This window comes from Trichinella spiralis (assembly GCF_000181795.1).
Source record: "Trichinella spiralis strain ISS 195 chromosome Unknown Scfld4, whole genome shotgun sequence".
NCBI classification, from domain to species: domain Eukaryota; kingdom Metazoa; phylum Nematoda; class Enoplea; order Trichinellida; family Trichinellidae; genus Trichinella; species Trichinella spiralis.
Window position 1 is genome coordinate 3,697,451 of NW_003526943.1, and position 13,113 is coordinate 3,710,563.

The window sequence follows — 13,113 nt, forward strand, 5'->3', positions numbered from 1 at the left end:
ACGATAATTTTTTTACCTCGCAGAAATGTTGACAAGCGATGACAAAAAATTATTTATAACAAAAATTTATCAATTTCTTTCGTAGAATTGACGCAATTCGACAGTTTCGATTTTCATGTACAATTTCTTCGTCAATTGTATTTTTTTCAAAAGCAAAAAAATGCATTATTTCCTACAAAAAAATAAATATATCATTACTTTTCACGTTGACGTCGACACCAAGCAGCTGTAAACACACATAACATATACACACACAGTTGGATGCTTTGAATGGAAAATTGAAAGCTTCTTCTAATTTGTTCATTGTCTTCAATCAAAGTTGAAATTTGTCAATTTATTGGAAATCATTTCCCACTCGTCGCATATGAAAAATTTTGATACAATTTTGAAATTTTTTTCTGGTCATTTTCATACCAGTCGTCGTTAGCTGCTGCTTCACACATTCGCTAGTTCTCGTTGTAAATGCAATTTCACTAATCACTCTTCCAAAAACATGCAATCACACGAAACTTGAATGAGCAAAAAAAGGAAATAAAAAACAAAACATTTCATCAAGCTTGTTCAATAAAAATATAATTGTCATGTTGTATGAAAATCAAGGGAAATTATAAAATCAGATCCAAGTTCTTCTAACCCCCTCCCTGCCCCCCCCCCACACACACACACCCTCCTCCCTTCTTTTCCAATTGATCACAAAAGCTTCATCAAAATTGCAAATCCAATTCTTGCTTTGCCAATTTCTTTTACATTGCACTTCAATATCACGTCAAATCCGATTCTTCAATCTTCAGCAGAGCAAATTCTACGTCACGTATGAAAAAGAAGATATTAGAAATTAAAATTTTTATCTGAGCTGTTTGTTGTTTGAAAATGATCGCATGCATGCTTCAGTTGGTTGGTTGGTTGGTTAGCTTCTTCTTCTTCTTCTTTTGCATTCGAAAGCGACCATCTGAAAAATGACGTCAACCCAAATTTGCCAATGATTGCAAAATGGCAAAAACTGGCCCACACAACCGGCATCTTATCACTGTGTGCACGTGAGTGTGTGTGTGTGTGTGCGTATGTGTGGTGTGATCAGCTGTTTATGGCGTGAAAATTTTCAAAACGTCATCATTTGACAAGCAATTATTTTTCTCAAGTGGGTCTCACTCCAGCTCAACCACATCACAATCAACATCTTATCAATTTATCTGAATCCAGATGAAAAATAAAATCAAGAACAACAACAACAGCCGCTGACTATTTTCCTTGCCACCATATTTCTCTGTTCCTCTCCAGGACACGTTGTCGATCAAACAAATGACGCAATATAAAAGATGACAATAATATTTCAATGAATATATATAAATATATATATTCACTTTCCGCATTATGAAGGAAAAACAAAAACAAAAAAATATAATAATAAAAATACATTAAAACACCATCATAACTGACCATCTTGTTGGTCGGTAGAAGAAAAAAGTCAACTGAATAATATATTTTTTAACAAACTAAAAATGAAAAATCAAAAATATAATAAAAGTAAAACAAACATATCTTCTTATGCTTCTCCATCTTGCACGTATGTGTGCCTGCATGTATATAATACGCATGTGTGTGTGTGTGTGTGTTTGTATGCGTATGTGCGTGCCAGTTGTGTGCAATTACAGGCTCACAATTTCAATAGAACTGAAACCTATCCAAAACTGTCTCATGGCATTTTTTTCACTACGTCACATTTTCATTCATTAAAAAAGAATACATATTTTTAAAAAATTATCTTTTTTTCAAACTAAGCGAATTCACAGAGAAAAAAATGAACAAGCGCCTATTCTGTTTAGGCGTTTGCCAAGAAAATGAACAATATCAAATTTTGCAGAGTTGTAGTAAAAGAAAAAGAAAAAAAGGGAAAGGGAAACAGTGTACATTATAATATCCAAGCATGCAGAGAGGCATACCTGTAAATATGTTGTAAAATTCCCCCTCCAATGTCATGCACAACGTAAAGAAACAATGAACGTGCTTGTTATTTCTTCGAATTTTAACTTGTGCGTTAAGCTTCAATTAATTTCTAAGCTTGCGACCGATCCGGTGAAGCGCCAGCAGTAACATTTAACGATGTGCTGCTATTCCGTTCTTCGCCAGCAGCGGTTACCGGGGATGCATCTTCTGCACTATTTTGACCTACAGGTGTACGATTAACCAAGTGGGACGGCACCAAGATGTGATTATACATCGGCTGAATTTTCAACTCTAAACAAATTTTCAATAATATAAAATTCAATCATAACCACTTCATTCATGTAAAACGTAATTTATATGATAAAATTTCAAATCATTCATTCCCAACAAGTGAATAAGTAAATGTTTAATATGCATGTGTTATATTGATAAATTTTTTGGAATAATACTAAAAATACTAACCGAGATCCGTAAAGTTGAACAACGGAGGCAATTCACGTCCATTCGTTAGCTTGCAGTCCGGAAGTCGAAGCTCATTAAAGACGGGGTGGGCGCACGCCTCCAGAGGGGTCATCCGTTGATCAGGCGAGTATTCCAGCAAGTGGCTAATCAAATCAATCGCCTCTGGTGGAGTTCGAGGTCGAAAAACCTGTACAGAATATAAAAGATACATATCTATATATCACCAAAGACAAAGCCGAAAACAATTTTTTCAAAATTCAATGACAACAAACGCACTTTACTCCACGGATGAGCTTTAATTTGGGGCAAGCCAAATTCAGCAAATGTAGCATTCATTTTCGTAATCTGTTGGCGACTAGGTGTGCCCAAAATTTTAATTATCTCCACTAGTTGATCAACGCCTGATTCACCAGGAAAAATAGGCTGTCCCAACAGCAATTCTGCAAGCACACAACCAGCTGACCAAACATCTGCAACAAGATGTAAATTTATAAATCAGTAAATAATTCTTTTTTTTTAAATTTTTCATTGTGATAAAAATGAACAATTTACCAATGCTCGTTGTATAGTTTGTGGCACCAAAAATCAATTCTGGTGCACGATAGTACCTTGAGCAGATATAGGAGACGTTTGGTTCTCCCTGTATTAAATGCTTCGCACTTCCAAAATCGCACAACTTCAACACCGCCGTATCCGGATCGAGCAACAAATTTTGAGGCTTTATATCACGATGGCAGATACCAAGCGAGTGAATGTAGGCCAAGGCGCGAAACAATTGGTACATAAATAACTAAACATCACAATTCAATTTAAATTTTTATAAAAAGCATGCAACAATAAGATAATCATATTAACCAACCTTTACATATAGCATAGGAATAAATTGCTTGTTCTTGCTATAGTGTCTTGCCACGCGATACACCGTTTCAGGCATATATTCCAAAATCAGGTTTAAAAACAATTCGTCAGCCTGTAATTGAATTTTCTTTCTTATTTCAGTCTCTTGTTTGAAATTAATGCCCATAATTTTATTAATAATCATAAAAATAAAAGTTACATTCGTAATAGAATGCCATCATTATTCATTACCATACGGTTCCTTCGCATTTCAAAGTAAAAATTTAACAAAACAAAATTCTATGCTTATCACAACTGCAACGCTATTTATTCTCCGATGCAGCCTGTTAAACAAAGGAAGATAGAAAACGGATGAAAATCGGATAGCAGCATGTGGAATGGGCAAAGAATGAATGCACACAGACACTTTAAAAACAAGTCGTCAATACAAACTGAGACAAAACTAGCACAGCCAACTGCTGCTTTCGAACAAATTTCAACAAAAAAAAATAACTCCTCTACGAATTGTATAGTGAATAGTCAAAACTATGTTAAATACTAATTCCAATGACAAAAAGTAAAATTCAAAGCGAACAGAAAAATCAACGTCATTCGAACAAAACGTAACAACGCTTGGGCGTGCGCAATTTAACATAATTCAAAATTTTATAGTAAAATGCACAACACTTCCTCCTACTCAAACATGTGAACAGTTGATAAAAAACAACCAGGAAGCAATAAAATCAGCAGCAAATTAAAAAAGTAAGCACTGAAACTCACCTTTTCGCCTTTAGAATAAAAGAAATATTTCAACCGAACAACATTCTGATGCTCCAGGCGCCGCATTATCGCCAATTCTCTATTCTAAATAAAAGAAAAATAGTCATCGTGTAATCAGCATAGTCGATGAAAAGGAACAACAAGCAAAAGAAACAATAGTAAACTGACAAGTGTAAAATGGCTTGTTTGAAATTGAAATCAAATAAAAATTAAAACATCATTTTACTTTAAAGCGTTTGTCTTGAAGAACTTTTTTTATGGCGACTAACTCGTCCACTTCCAACATTTTTGCCTGGTACACAACGCCGAATGACCCGTTGCCGATCAATTTCGTGTCCGTGTAAGACACTTCAACTTGTTGTTCAGGCCCATAGCCAGGCGTGGCGGTGACAGTGTATATGCGGCCTTTGGGTGCAGATGGAGCCAACATTGCACGGCCACTTGGTCCAAGACCGTCGTACAAACCTGCTATAGAAGCCGGCAACACCGTGTAACTGTTGGACCGCAGCGGATTGAGCGAGGGTCGGTCAGAACGCTCTGTGGGGCGAACAGTTGTAGAAGGAAACTGCGGCGGCGGAGCGCCTGCGGCCGGCTGTAAGCTCATTTTGACCAACGACAACCAGCAGCTGTTTAAGAACGTTCAAAAGCATCGCAAGCGCATTTAAACAGCACAATGCACCAACGACAAACAAAGAAAACTTGAACGTTTCCACTGTATCAACGAGAATAATCCACGCTCTAAAGATTCTCAAGTTCAAATAAATACATATTGGCATACTGTAAAACTTTTGAACACTACTTTTTAGTTTTTGACAAAACATAAATTAAAGTAAATTTATCATGTATTTTAAATTTAAATAATAATTATCTCTGCAGAATATGCGATTTTTTGAGAGCTGAATTCAAAATGAATAAAATTTTTCGAAAAAAACAACTGTTTTCAATAATAGCATGCATTAAAATATTTGATGCCAAAAAGAAATATACATATATATATGCTGACTGATCAGTTTTTTGTAATGTTAAATTTTTAATCACATGTTCTGGCAAAACCACTTTATTATAATTATCATTTTCTTATCGAAATTTGGTTGTTGTTTTTCTTTAAAAGCTTTTAAAAAGCCAGAGGTTCCAAATGATTTTTAATACAAAAAAAATTTATTCAATAAAAAACTGTTTATAATTTTACTGCTAATAATACCAGTTAATTTTATGTTTATGACAATTTTTGAAGAATTATTAAAATTAGGTAAGGAATGGCATCATGTTTAGGTTGTTAGGCATCATCATCATTTTTAGGTTTTCTGGTTTGAAGGTTTCAGTTATTACTTTTGATGTTGTTTAGTCATGCTCCACTTAACAAATCAATGAAAAATTTTCAAAGGTCCACTAACAGTTTCAAATATAATCAAAAGCAAATTTCACTCAAAATTTAAATTTTTTGATTTGAATAAATTCCTAAATAACTATTCGTTTTCAAATAAGTTATTTGAAGTTTTTAAGTTTACATTTTAAACGTGCAAATTCTGTTGTATTCTATAATTTTAAAACAGCTCTGCATTATTTTATACACAATTTTTTACTTTTAATATATCATCTATACGTTGCATGCATTATCACGGTTGGGCATAATCAGCAGAATGATTTTTTGCATAATATTTCAGTTTGAGTTGAAAAATGTACTAATAATTTGATTACTCTGAAAACAGCTATGATTGCTTCAGTTGTTTCGAAATGTAATAAAAATTTACTTTTTTGAAAAGCAGTGCTTGACTTTCTTTAAGTGTCAAATTTTGTCAAATGAAATGTATTAAATGCCCCTGGAATGTCATGTAATGTTATTTGATTTTTTCAATACTAATTTACTGCTCTAAGTTAATTTAATAAAGTGTTTTTAAAGAAAATCGCATTGCTGCAATGTAATGTTTTATAAAAAATTTATATAATGTAAATATGTTCAATAATTTAATTGCTGTTTAATAATTCAATCATAAATGTATTGCGTTATCGATTAACTTGCGTACTTCATTTCACTTGAATATTTATTTTAAATTTACAATACTTTTTAAATTAAGTGTCAACGGCATGCAATAAAATTTATTTTAAAAAATGATGAAGCATCTTTCTATATGTACATTAATTCAGTTTGTGTTTTTAATTACTAAAAAAATGTTTTTTCTTATGATTATCGACAGTGACAAAAATATTGATCAACTGAAAGAGTTGTATTCATTTTAGCAGTGAAAAGATTGAAATTATTCAGTATTGAATATTATAATGTTTTTAATCAATGAAAAATTTACACTGTTTTATTAGCCTTCTTATACCGTAACAACAGTTATTATTATTATTACTATCTACAATAAGATAAACATACATTTCACTTAATAAAAAAAATAAAAATCATAGTTCATATTTTTTTAACTCTTTCAAAAAAATTAATGCAGTTCAGTATAATAACCTTTTCTTTTCTATATTTGCCTTTAAATTTTATTCCTGTATGACTTTTTTCAAACTTTAAATTTATTTATAAAACACTTTTTAAAAATTCCTGATTATAAATACAACTTTAAGAAAATTATTGTTCTGTGAATGGAAATTTTTTATAATTTGCTGTTATCGTTTGTATTTTTCTAAAATAAAATTTATTTTTTAATATGAAAATATGAATAGTTTACATTTAAAAAAATACTAAATTAGCTAAATTTGAAATGTTGAATACAAATTGAAAATGATTGTTCATTTCGATTTATCATCAATTGTGTCATTGCACTTTTGTCGAAGTATAACGACAAATTTATAAGCTTCATTTCTACATGTTTTTTGTTTTTTCTTGAATAAGAAAATCATTTTAATATTATTTGATTCATGATAAAAATTTTGAATGTAAACTTTTGAAAAAAAATGAAATATTGTACAAATTTGCAATATATTTCGAGATGATTGAAATGGAAGAACAAAAGGAAGCAAAAAAGGGGAAGGGGGGGGGGTTGTTTATTATTTATTGATGGTATTGGTCAAAGGCTAATGGAGAGAATTTTCATTTTGGAACTTCACAATTGACAGCTGCTACTACGTTTTGCCTGACACTGAATTTCCAATTTTCCTCATTGTCACCTCAGATCGTCGTGCACCGTATGAACATTGAGAACCATTCGACATCACACCTGCTTGTACAAATATTGATCACATCATTCCGGCAATTTGAAATCTCGACATCGACGAGTTTAAAATTTGCAAACAAGCAACAAACGGAAAGTATTCAGTTGTAGCTGGCTTCACAGCGTCGTCTCACACCCTGGCACGAACAAACGGTCAGACGTCAGCTTGATGTTTGTTGAAAAGTTTTGCTTTTGTAGTTAGCAGTGGTCACTTGTTCTGCTGTTCCTCCTTCCTCTTGTTCACTCGGACCGGTCACTGAAGCACTTTTACTTGTGAAATATTTTTCGTACCAGCGCGGTCACTAGCACTCACTTCCTGCACATAAATTCATTGGCTCTCTACATATTTATTACGCAATGTCAGAATCATTGCATACTAAATGCCATTCCATTCCCGCTCGCCAGTGGTGCCATTACTCGCTCTCCTATGATAAAAGTGAGTCAATTTTATTTTACATTTTACTTTAATAATATTTTGACGTATTTTATTTAAAATGATTATTGCGTTTGCTCACTGTTGTCTTTTTTGGCACATAATTTTGCATGCTTCATGTAAAATTAAAAATATAATTAATAATACGAAATTTCAAAAATTCAAGAAAAATAGATGCAAAATAAATGTAATAATTATTATTAACAAGTAAAGTATAATATTTACGATCTGTTAATTTATAGTTTAAAAAGTAAAAAATAATGATCCGAAGGTACTTTTTCATTTTTGAAAAATTGAAAAGCAAAAATTGATCAATATTTATATGTGCGTGTGTGTGCAATTTTTTAAAAATAAAACTAAAAAATTTTTTAATTTTTAAAGTACAAAAATTTTAATTAATTATTAATTTTTTTCAATTTTCATTTTACAGTATGAATTCAGTTTGCAAAAGCGAATAATTTATTAATAAAAAAGTAAAAAAAACAATGCGAAAGTTTAATTGCTTACATAAAAGATGTGCATATGATGATATTCGGAAATATTTTTCAAATCAATTGTTGATGAAAGAAAGAAAAAATTCATGATGATAAAATGTAGACCATTTTGCAAGTTTGTTGTGCAAGTGTAGAAATATGCTCTGTAAGTTGAGCTTTTTTTAAAATAAAACGCCTGAAACTTCCTTGTTTTGACTAGACGCTCTTTTGATTTCAGGTGTGCCGGTCAAATTTTTACTTTTTGCATTTTTTTCTACACTGAACTATAAACTGATTCGTTGTTTCATTTATTTTGTTATCATCTTTTAGTTTAGTTTTTTTTTCTGTATTTTCTCCTTTGCTTTTAATTATTTCCAAACAGGTTAATTGCAGATTGTCCTTCAAATTACAATGATGCAAATTAACAATTGAATAGGCAAGCACAAAATGTGCAAAACAATTCTCAACCCCTCACCTCCCTCCTTGCCTCTTCGTTCCTTATTTTTTCAACGGTATGACTGATATCGCACGATTAAAATAAATAAATAAATAAATAAATTTTCACTTTATTTTATTTTTAATAATTTCAATTTTAATTTAAACATTTGTTCTTTTTTTAAAAAAGTTATTTCAAATTTTTCGTTTCGTGTTCAATTAAAACTATACGCCAAGCATGAAATAATCCATGTTATTTCTTCTTGATCATTTTGCTTAGCTGTCATTCTGTAAACAATTCGAATTCAGTAGTGGGGATTTATTTGCTCAAAATATATTCTTCACATGAAATTGATTTTATTCTAAAAATTACAAAACATTGATTTATTCATCATTCTTCAGCATGAAAGGGATTCAAAAACTTTTTTATTTGTTGACGGACAACAGAAGTGATTTAAAAAAAATTTTTTCCATTGTTTGTTGTTCAAGTCTTCAAATATTGCTTTTTCATCATGTTCGTAAAGTTGGTCATTCTGTGATACAATTCAATTAAAATTTCTATTGTTTATCACAGATCATCAATTATTACAGTGACTTTATGACGCATTAGCATGTATTACAATGTACATAATTTTCGAGTCGACTTACTTTCACAATGAATTAAAAAAATATATATGTTGCATTTATAAAATATATTAAATTTTAAAATCAGTGCAAATATTTGCATTTGCTTTGCATCAGTTTTGAGATCGAATGTAATTTCAATGACATACGGTAATTTTAAATTATTCGTTTTCAAAGTAAATTAAAAATAAGACGATTAATTCACTCAGCAACAGTTGTAAACAATCATATGCTGATTCCTAGATATATACAGCAGCAGCAGCACAGTATTGTTCTTTTTTCTTCTTTTTGAACTGAACAATTTCCCTAAACTCACCCAATCACGACAGCATCATTTAAATTTTAGCTTTTGTTTTAATTTTGCACAATCTATCCACAAAAAGTACTATTTCATCTTTAAATTTTGAAATTTTCAACTCGTCTTCTTAAGATGAAATGTTGATTTTAAAAGTACTATCCTTGCAAAATATTATGCATAAAAAACTGTAATGTTTCTCAAAATTATCAATCAATTAAACTGACCTGCCAATTGAGGAATTTCAAAGTTCACACTTACCGTAAGCCAGTTGGGAAAGCCTACGAAGGACATTTGAAAAAGATGGTCGAATATTTAAATATAAATTTTATTTTCAAAAAATGTACTTCTCGTTTACGACCTGTGACGTTGATTGGTGCTGCATTTACAAGCGTGTCAAAGTCATTTCTGGCATCGGCTGTAAAAACTGTAAACTGCATCGTTTCTGTTGTAATAAACGCAAATAGTCGACTGATGTTTATTCATAAAAATTTTTTTAATTATGCATTTTATCAAGCAATAATTATCCAAATTTCTATAAATATATTATAAAAATATTACTGCTCAGCACGGCCCTGAGATTTGCAAGATATATACGGTCAGTCAGCAGGTTATTTAGTTAGTTAATATCAGGTCAGAAGCGATACTGAATCGACAACAAAGGTCGAGTGATAAAACATGATCATCAGAAGCAAAAATCAATTTTGCTGCTTTTGTTTTTGTTTATTTGTTTACAAACTTGTTTTCATCGCTATTCGGTGCAAATAGTTCTGTTTTTTTTGTTTAGTAGAAATAAATTATCGAAAGGGATAATTTTAATAATAATGCTTCATCAAGCAAATAAAAAAATTAATATCGTAAATTCTGGATTTTTTGAAATTGCCTTGAAAAGCAAAAAAGAAGGAATGATAATAATTTTTTACGACGTAATTTGCACAATTTATAGAAAGTCGGTTTTGCAATTGCCCCACAAACGCAGCGATGATTTTATGAATACAGAATTGAAGTAATCATTTCTACTGTTCCACAATGAGATAAACGTTAAATGTGAAGCTGGATTTTATGTAAATTTTAATGAAGAATTGAATTTTTTCATTTGTAAATCAAGAAAAAAAGTGGGACAATTATTTTTATTTTTTTCTAAAAAAGTAAATCCACTCATTTATTAATAAATAAATTATTAAATTTTCAAAATATTTAATTAAACAATCAAACACAATGATTGATGTATTAAAAAAGAAAATCTTATTAACTGAATAGAAATATATAAAATAACGAATGAGCTTAATCAATTAAGCAATTAAGCGTATAATTATTTTGATGCTAAGAATTCATAAAATTCATTTCAAGGATCACAACCTGAACTTGTGTCTTGAATGACAGAAACAAGAGGCGTACAGTATTTAATATTGGCAAGTTGACCTTTCTGTGATTTATAGGGTTGAAAAACTTTTTTTTCTCAATTTGCATACTGAATTTTTACTTCAACACATTACCAACGATGCAATGCCTTGAAAAAAAAGCACTGAACGTTTTAAAAATTAATTTTGTGATACTTTTTCAAATTAACATTAAACATAACAAAATTTCAAAAAGATTGTAATTTGAAAGAAAATTTTTTAATTTGAAGCAATTTTGAATAAAAACAATTATAGTAAAATGAAAAGATATACAGATAGATTGCTAATTTACATAAATTTCACGTAAATAATAAATTAAGTAAATAGTTAGAAAAACTAATTTATTCAAGTCTACTTTAATAATTTAATATTGCATTTTTTCAAGTTAATCCTCTCTGTACGTATTATATTTTATCCAAAATTACGCTATTATCATCTTTTGTGCAGTCTGTTGAATGACGTTTTATTACAAATAAATATATATACGTATATGTATATATTCACACAATAATTGTGAAATTACTTTTCTGCTCTTTGCTTTTGTCTACACAGCAATCCTAAAGCAACATCACGAAATCGAATCAAGGTACACACAGATGTAATTAGAAAAAACAAAAAGAATGAAAATTAATTTGCATAATATTAATGTTGTTTTTTCGAATTTTTAAAAAAAAAATATTCAACAAAGCAAATAGAATGAAAAGAGTTGAACAACAATTTCGAGTATTGCACTTTGCACGGTTTGTTTAAGTGTACAAAACAAAACGTGTAAATTTTTAAAATTCAACTCATGTTCTGTAAAAAATTGCTGCAATTTGATCATCTGCATTTATTTGATATCTCTTTTTGTATTATCAGTAAATATAAGAATGTAAAAGCGAGAAGCAATTTTTTGAATCATTTCACACTAGATCAATTCATAATTCACAAACAGTATTATATATAACGGTATGAAATCTTCTTCTTCACAAATGTTGAAAATATCCAATGTCGATTAAAACATTACTACCAGATAATATCCCCTTGTTGTTGTTGTCATTCGTCATCAGCTGCTGTTTCTTTAGTAAGCTTTTATAATTAATAATAAATAACATTTGTTTATTTTTATTTAAGAAAAAAATTTTTTTTTAAATCGAATCAAATGTTTCAAACGTGTGTCGTGTCATTGTATTATTACGATATCTTGGTTAAGGTAACAAGACTTACTTGTTGTTGTTGTTGATGATGATGATGCTGCTGTTGTTGTCCTAAGTTGACCGTTAGCTGACAACAGGCGACACTTTGTGTATAAGGATTGATCGTGGCCAGTGATAAGGTGGGCAACGCGCGTCCGGCTAATAACTGGGGTGACGTTGTCTTCTCGGCATGCACGGCGGTCAAGGGGGAAAAGGGGCCGACATACTGTTGCTGACCTTCCGCGTGGACAACGAGCCGCCAACATCTTCTCCAACTTGGCATACCTTGTCTACATGCATACTTGTATGCATGTCTGCATACAGGCAGGCATGCATAAATGCATGTTGTCTTCCAAGTCGGCCTTGACACAAAGGCGCATACACCGCCAGCTCTGCATCTGATGTATCTGTCTGTTTCTGTGCGCATGTGTGTGGACAACAATCGCTCCGGTTTTAACAAACACAATTTTCCGTAAAGCGTCCAACTGTGACATATTCATTATTGCTTAATTTTCTACCCTTTTATCAACATGCGACTCTCATTTTCTCTGCCCTCTATATACATATATGTACATTGTCTATTCAATTGAAGTTCTACATACCCGTATTTTTGTACCTCTTTCACTCATTTACCACAAGTAAGCAGATTTATTTTCAATTATCGTTTCATTATTAAATGAGTTTTAAAAAAATTTAAGCATTTTTGTAATATTCTATTAAATAGGACTAATAATTGAATTATTCTTGCGGATCATAAGCTCAAAAAAAATGACAATCAACTGTAACTAAGAATATTTGAAATTAGCATAAATCAGAACAGAATAGGACAGAACATGAAATAATCAGGCGAGAATAAATGATTTCGATTTTTGAAGAGAATTTTAATAAGAACAATAGACCGTCGTGATCTATCTGCCATGTTGTCACAATTAAACTGCGGAAGCATTCAATGCGCTGATTTTTGACAGAAGCTGATAACGGTTATCGATCGACAAAATGACTGTCATTTTCAGACAAATTTGACAAAAAAGGGAGCAATTAGAATTTTATAATGATTGCGATGAAAAACAACGATAATAATAATTATTGTTATA

At 30.8% G+C, this 13,113-nt stretch overlaps 3 protein-coding genes across 3 annotated transcripts; 1 reads left to right on the plus strand and 2 right to left on the minus strand.

Annotated features, from left to right (window-relative positions):
• Positions 1-2,053: 2,053 nt before the first annotated feature.
• Tsp_01003 (glycogen synthase kinase-3 beta) lies at positions 2,054-4,695 on the minus strand. Its single transcript, XM_003376680.1, has 7 exons — positions 4,250-4,695; positions 4,024-4,107; positions 3,266-3,376; positions 2,959-3,196; positions 2,683-2,876; positions 2,407-2,593; positions 2,054-2,235 (listed from the first exon to the last, which is right to left on the minus strand). The coding sequence occupies exons 1-7, from the start codon at positions 4,625-4,627 to the stop codon at positions 2,054-2,056; spliced, it is 1,374 nt and encodes a 457-aa protein (XP_003376728.1). The 5' UTR covers positions 4,628-4,695.
• Positions 4,696-5,837: 1,142 nt separating this feature from the next.
• Tsp_01002 (hypothetical protein) lies at positions 5,838-7,490 on the plus strand. Its single transcript, XM_003376681.1, has 6 exons — positions 5,838-5,855; positions 5,924-5,947; positions 6,099-6,167; positions 7,047-7,196; positions 7,296-7,355; positions 7,383-7,490. The coding sequence occupies exons 1-6, from the start codon at positions 5,838-5,840 to the stop codon at positions 7,488-7,490; spliced, it is 429 nt and encodes a 142-aa protein (XP_003376729.1).
• Positions 7,491-12,017: 4,527 nt separating this feature from the next.
• Tsp_01001 (conserved hypothetical protein) lies at positions 12,018-12,446 on the minus strand. The gene has a single exon (XM_003376682.1). The coding sequence runs from the start codon at positions 12,444-12,446 to the stop codon at positions 12,018-12,020; it is 429 nt and encodes a 142-aa protein (XP_003376730.1).
• Between the last annotated feature and the right edge of the window lie 667 nt (positions 12,447-13,113).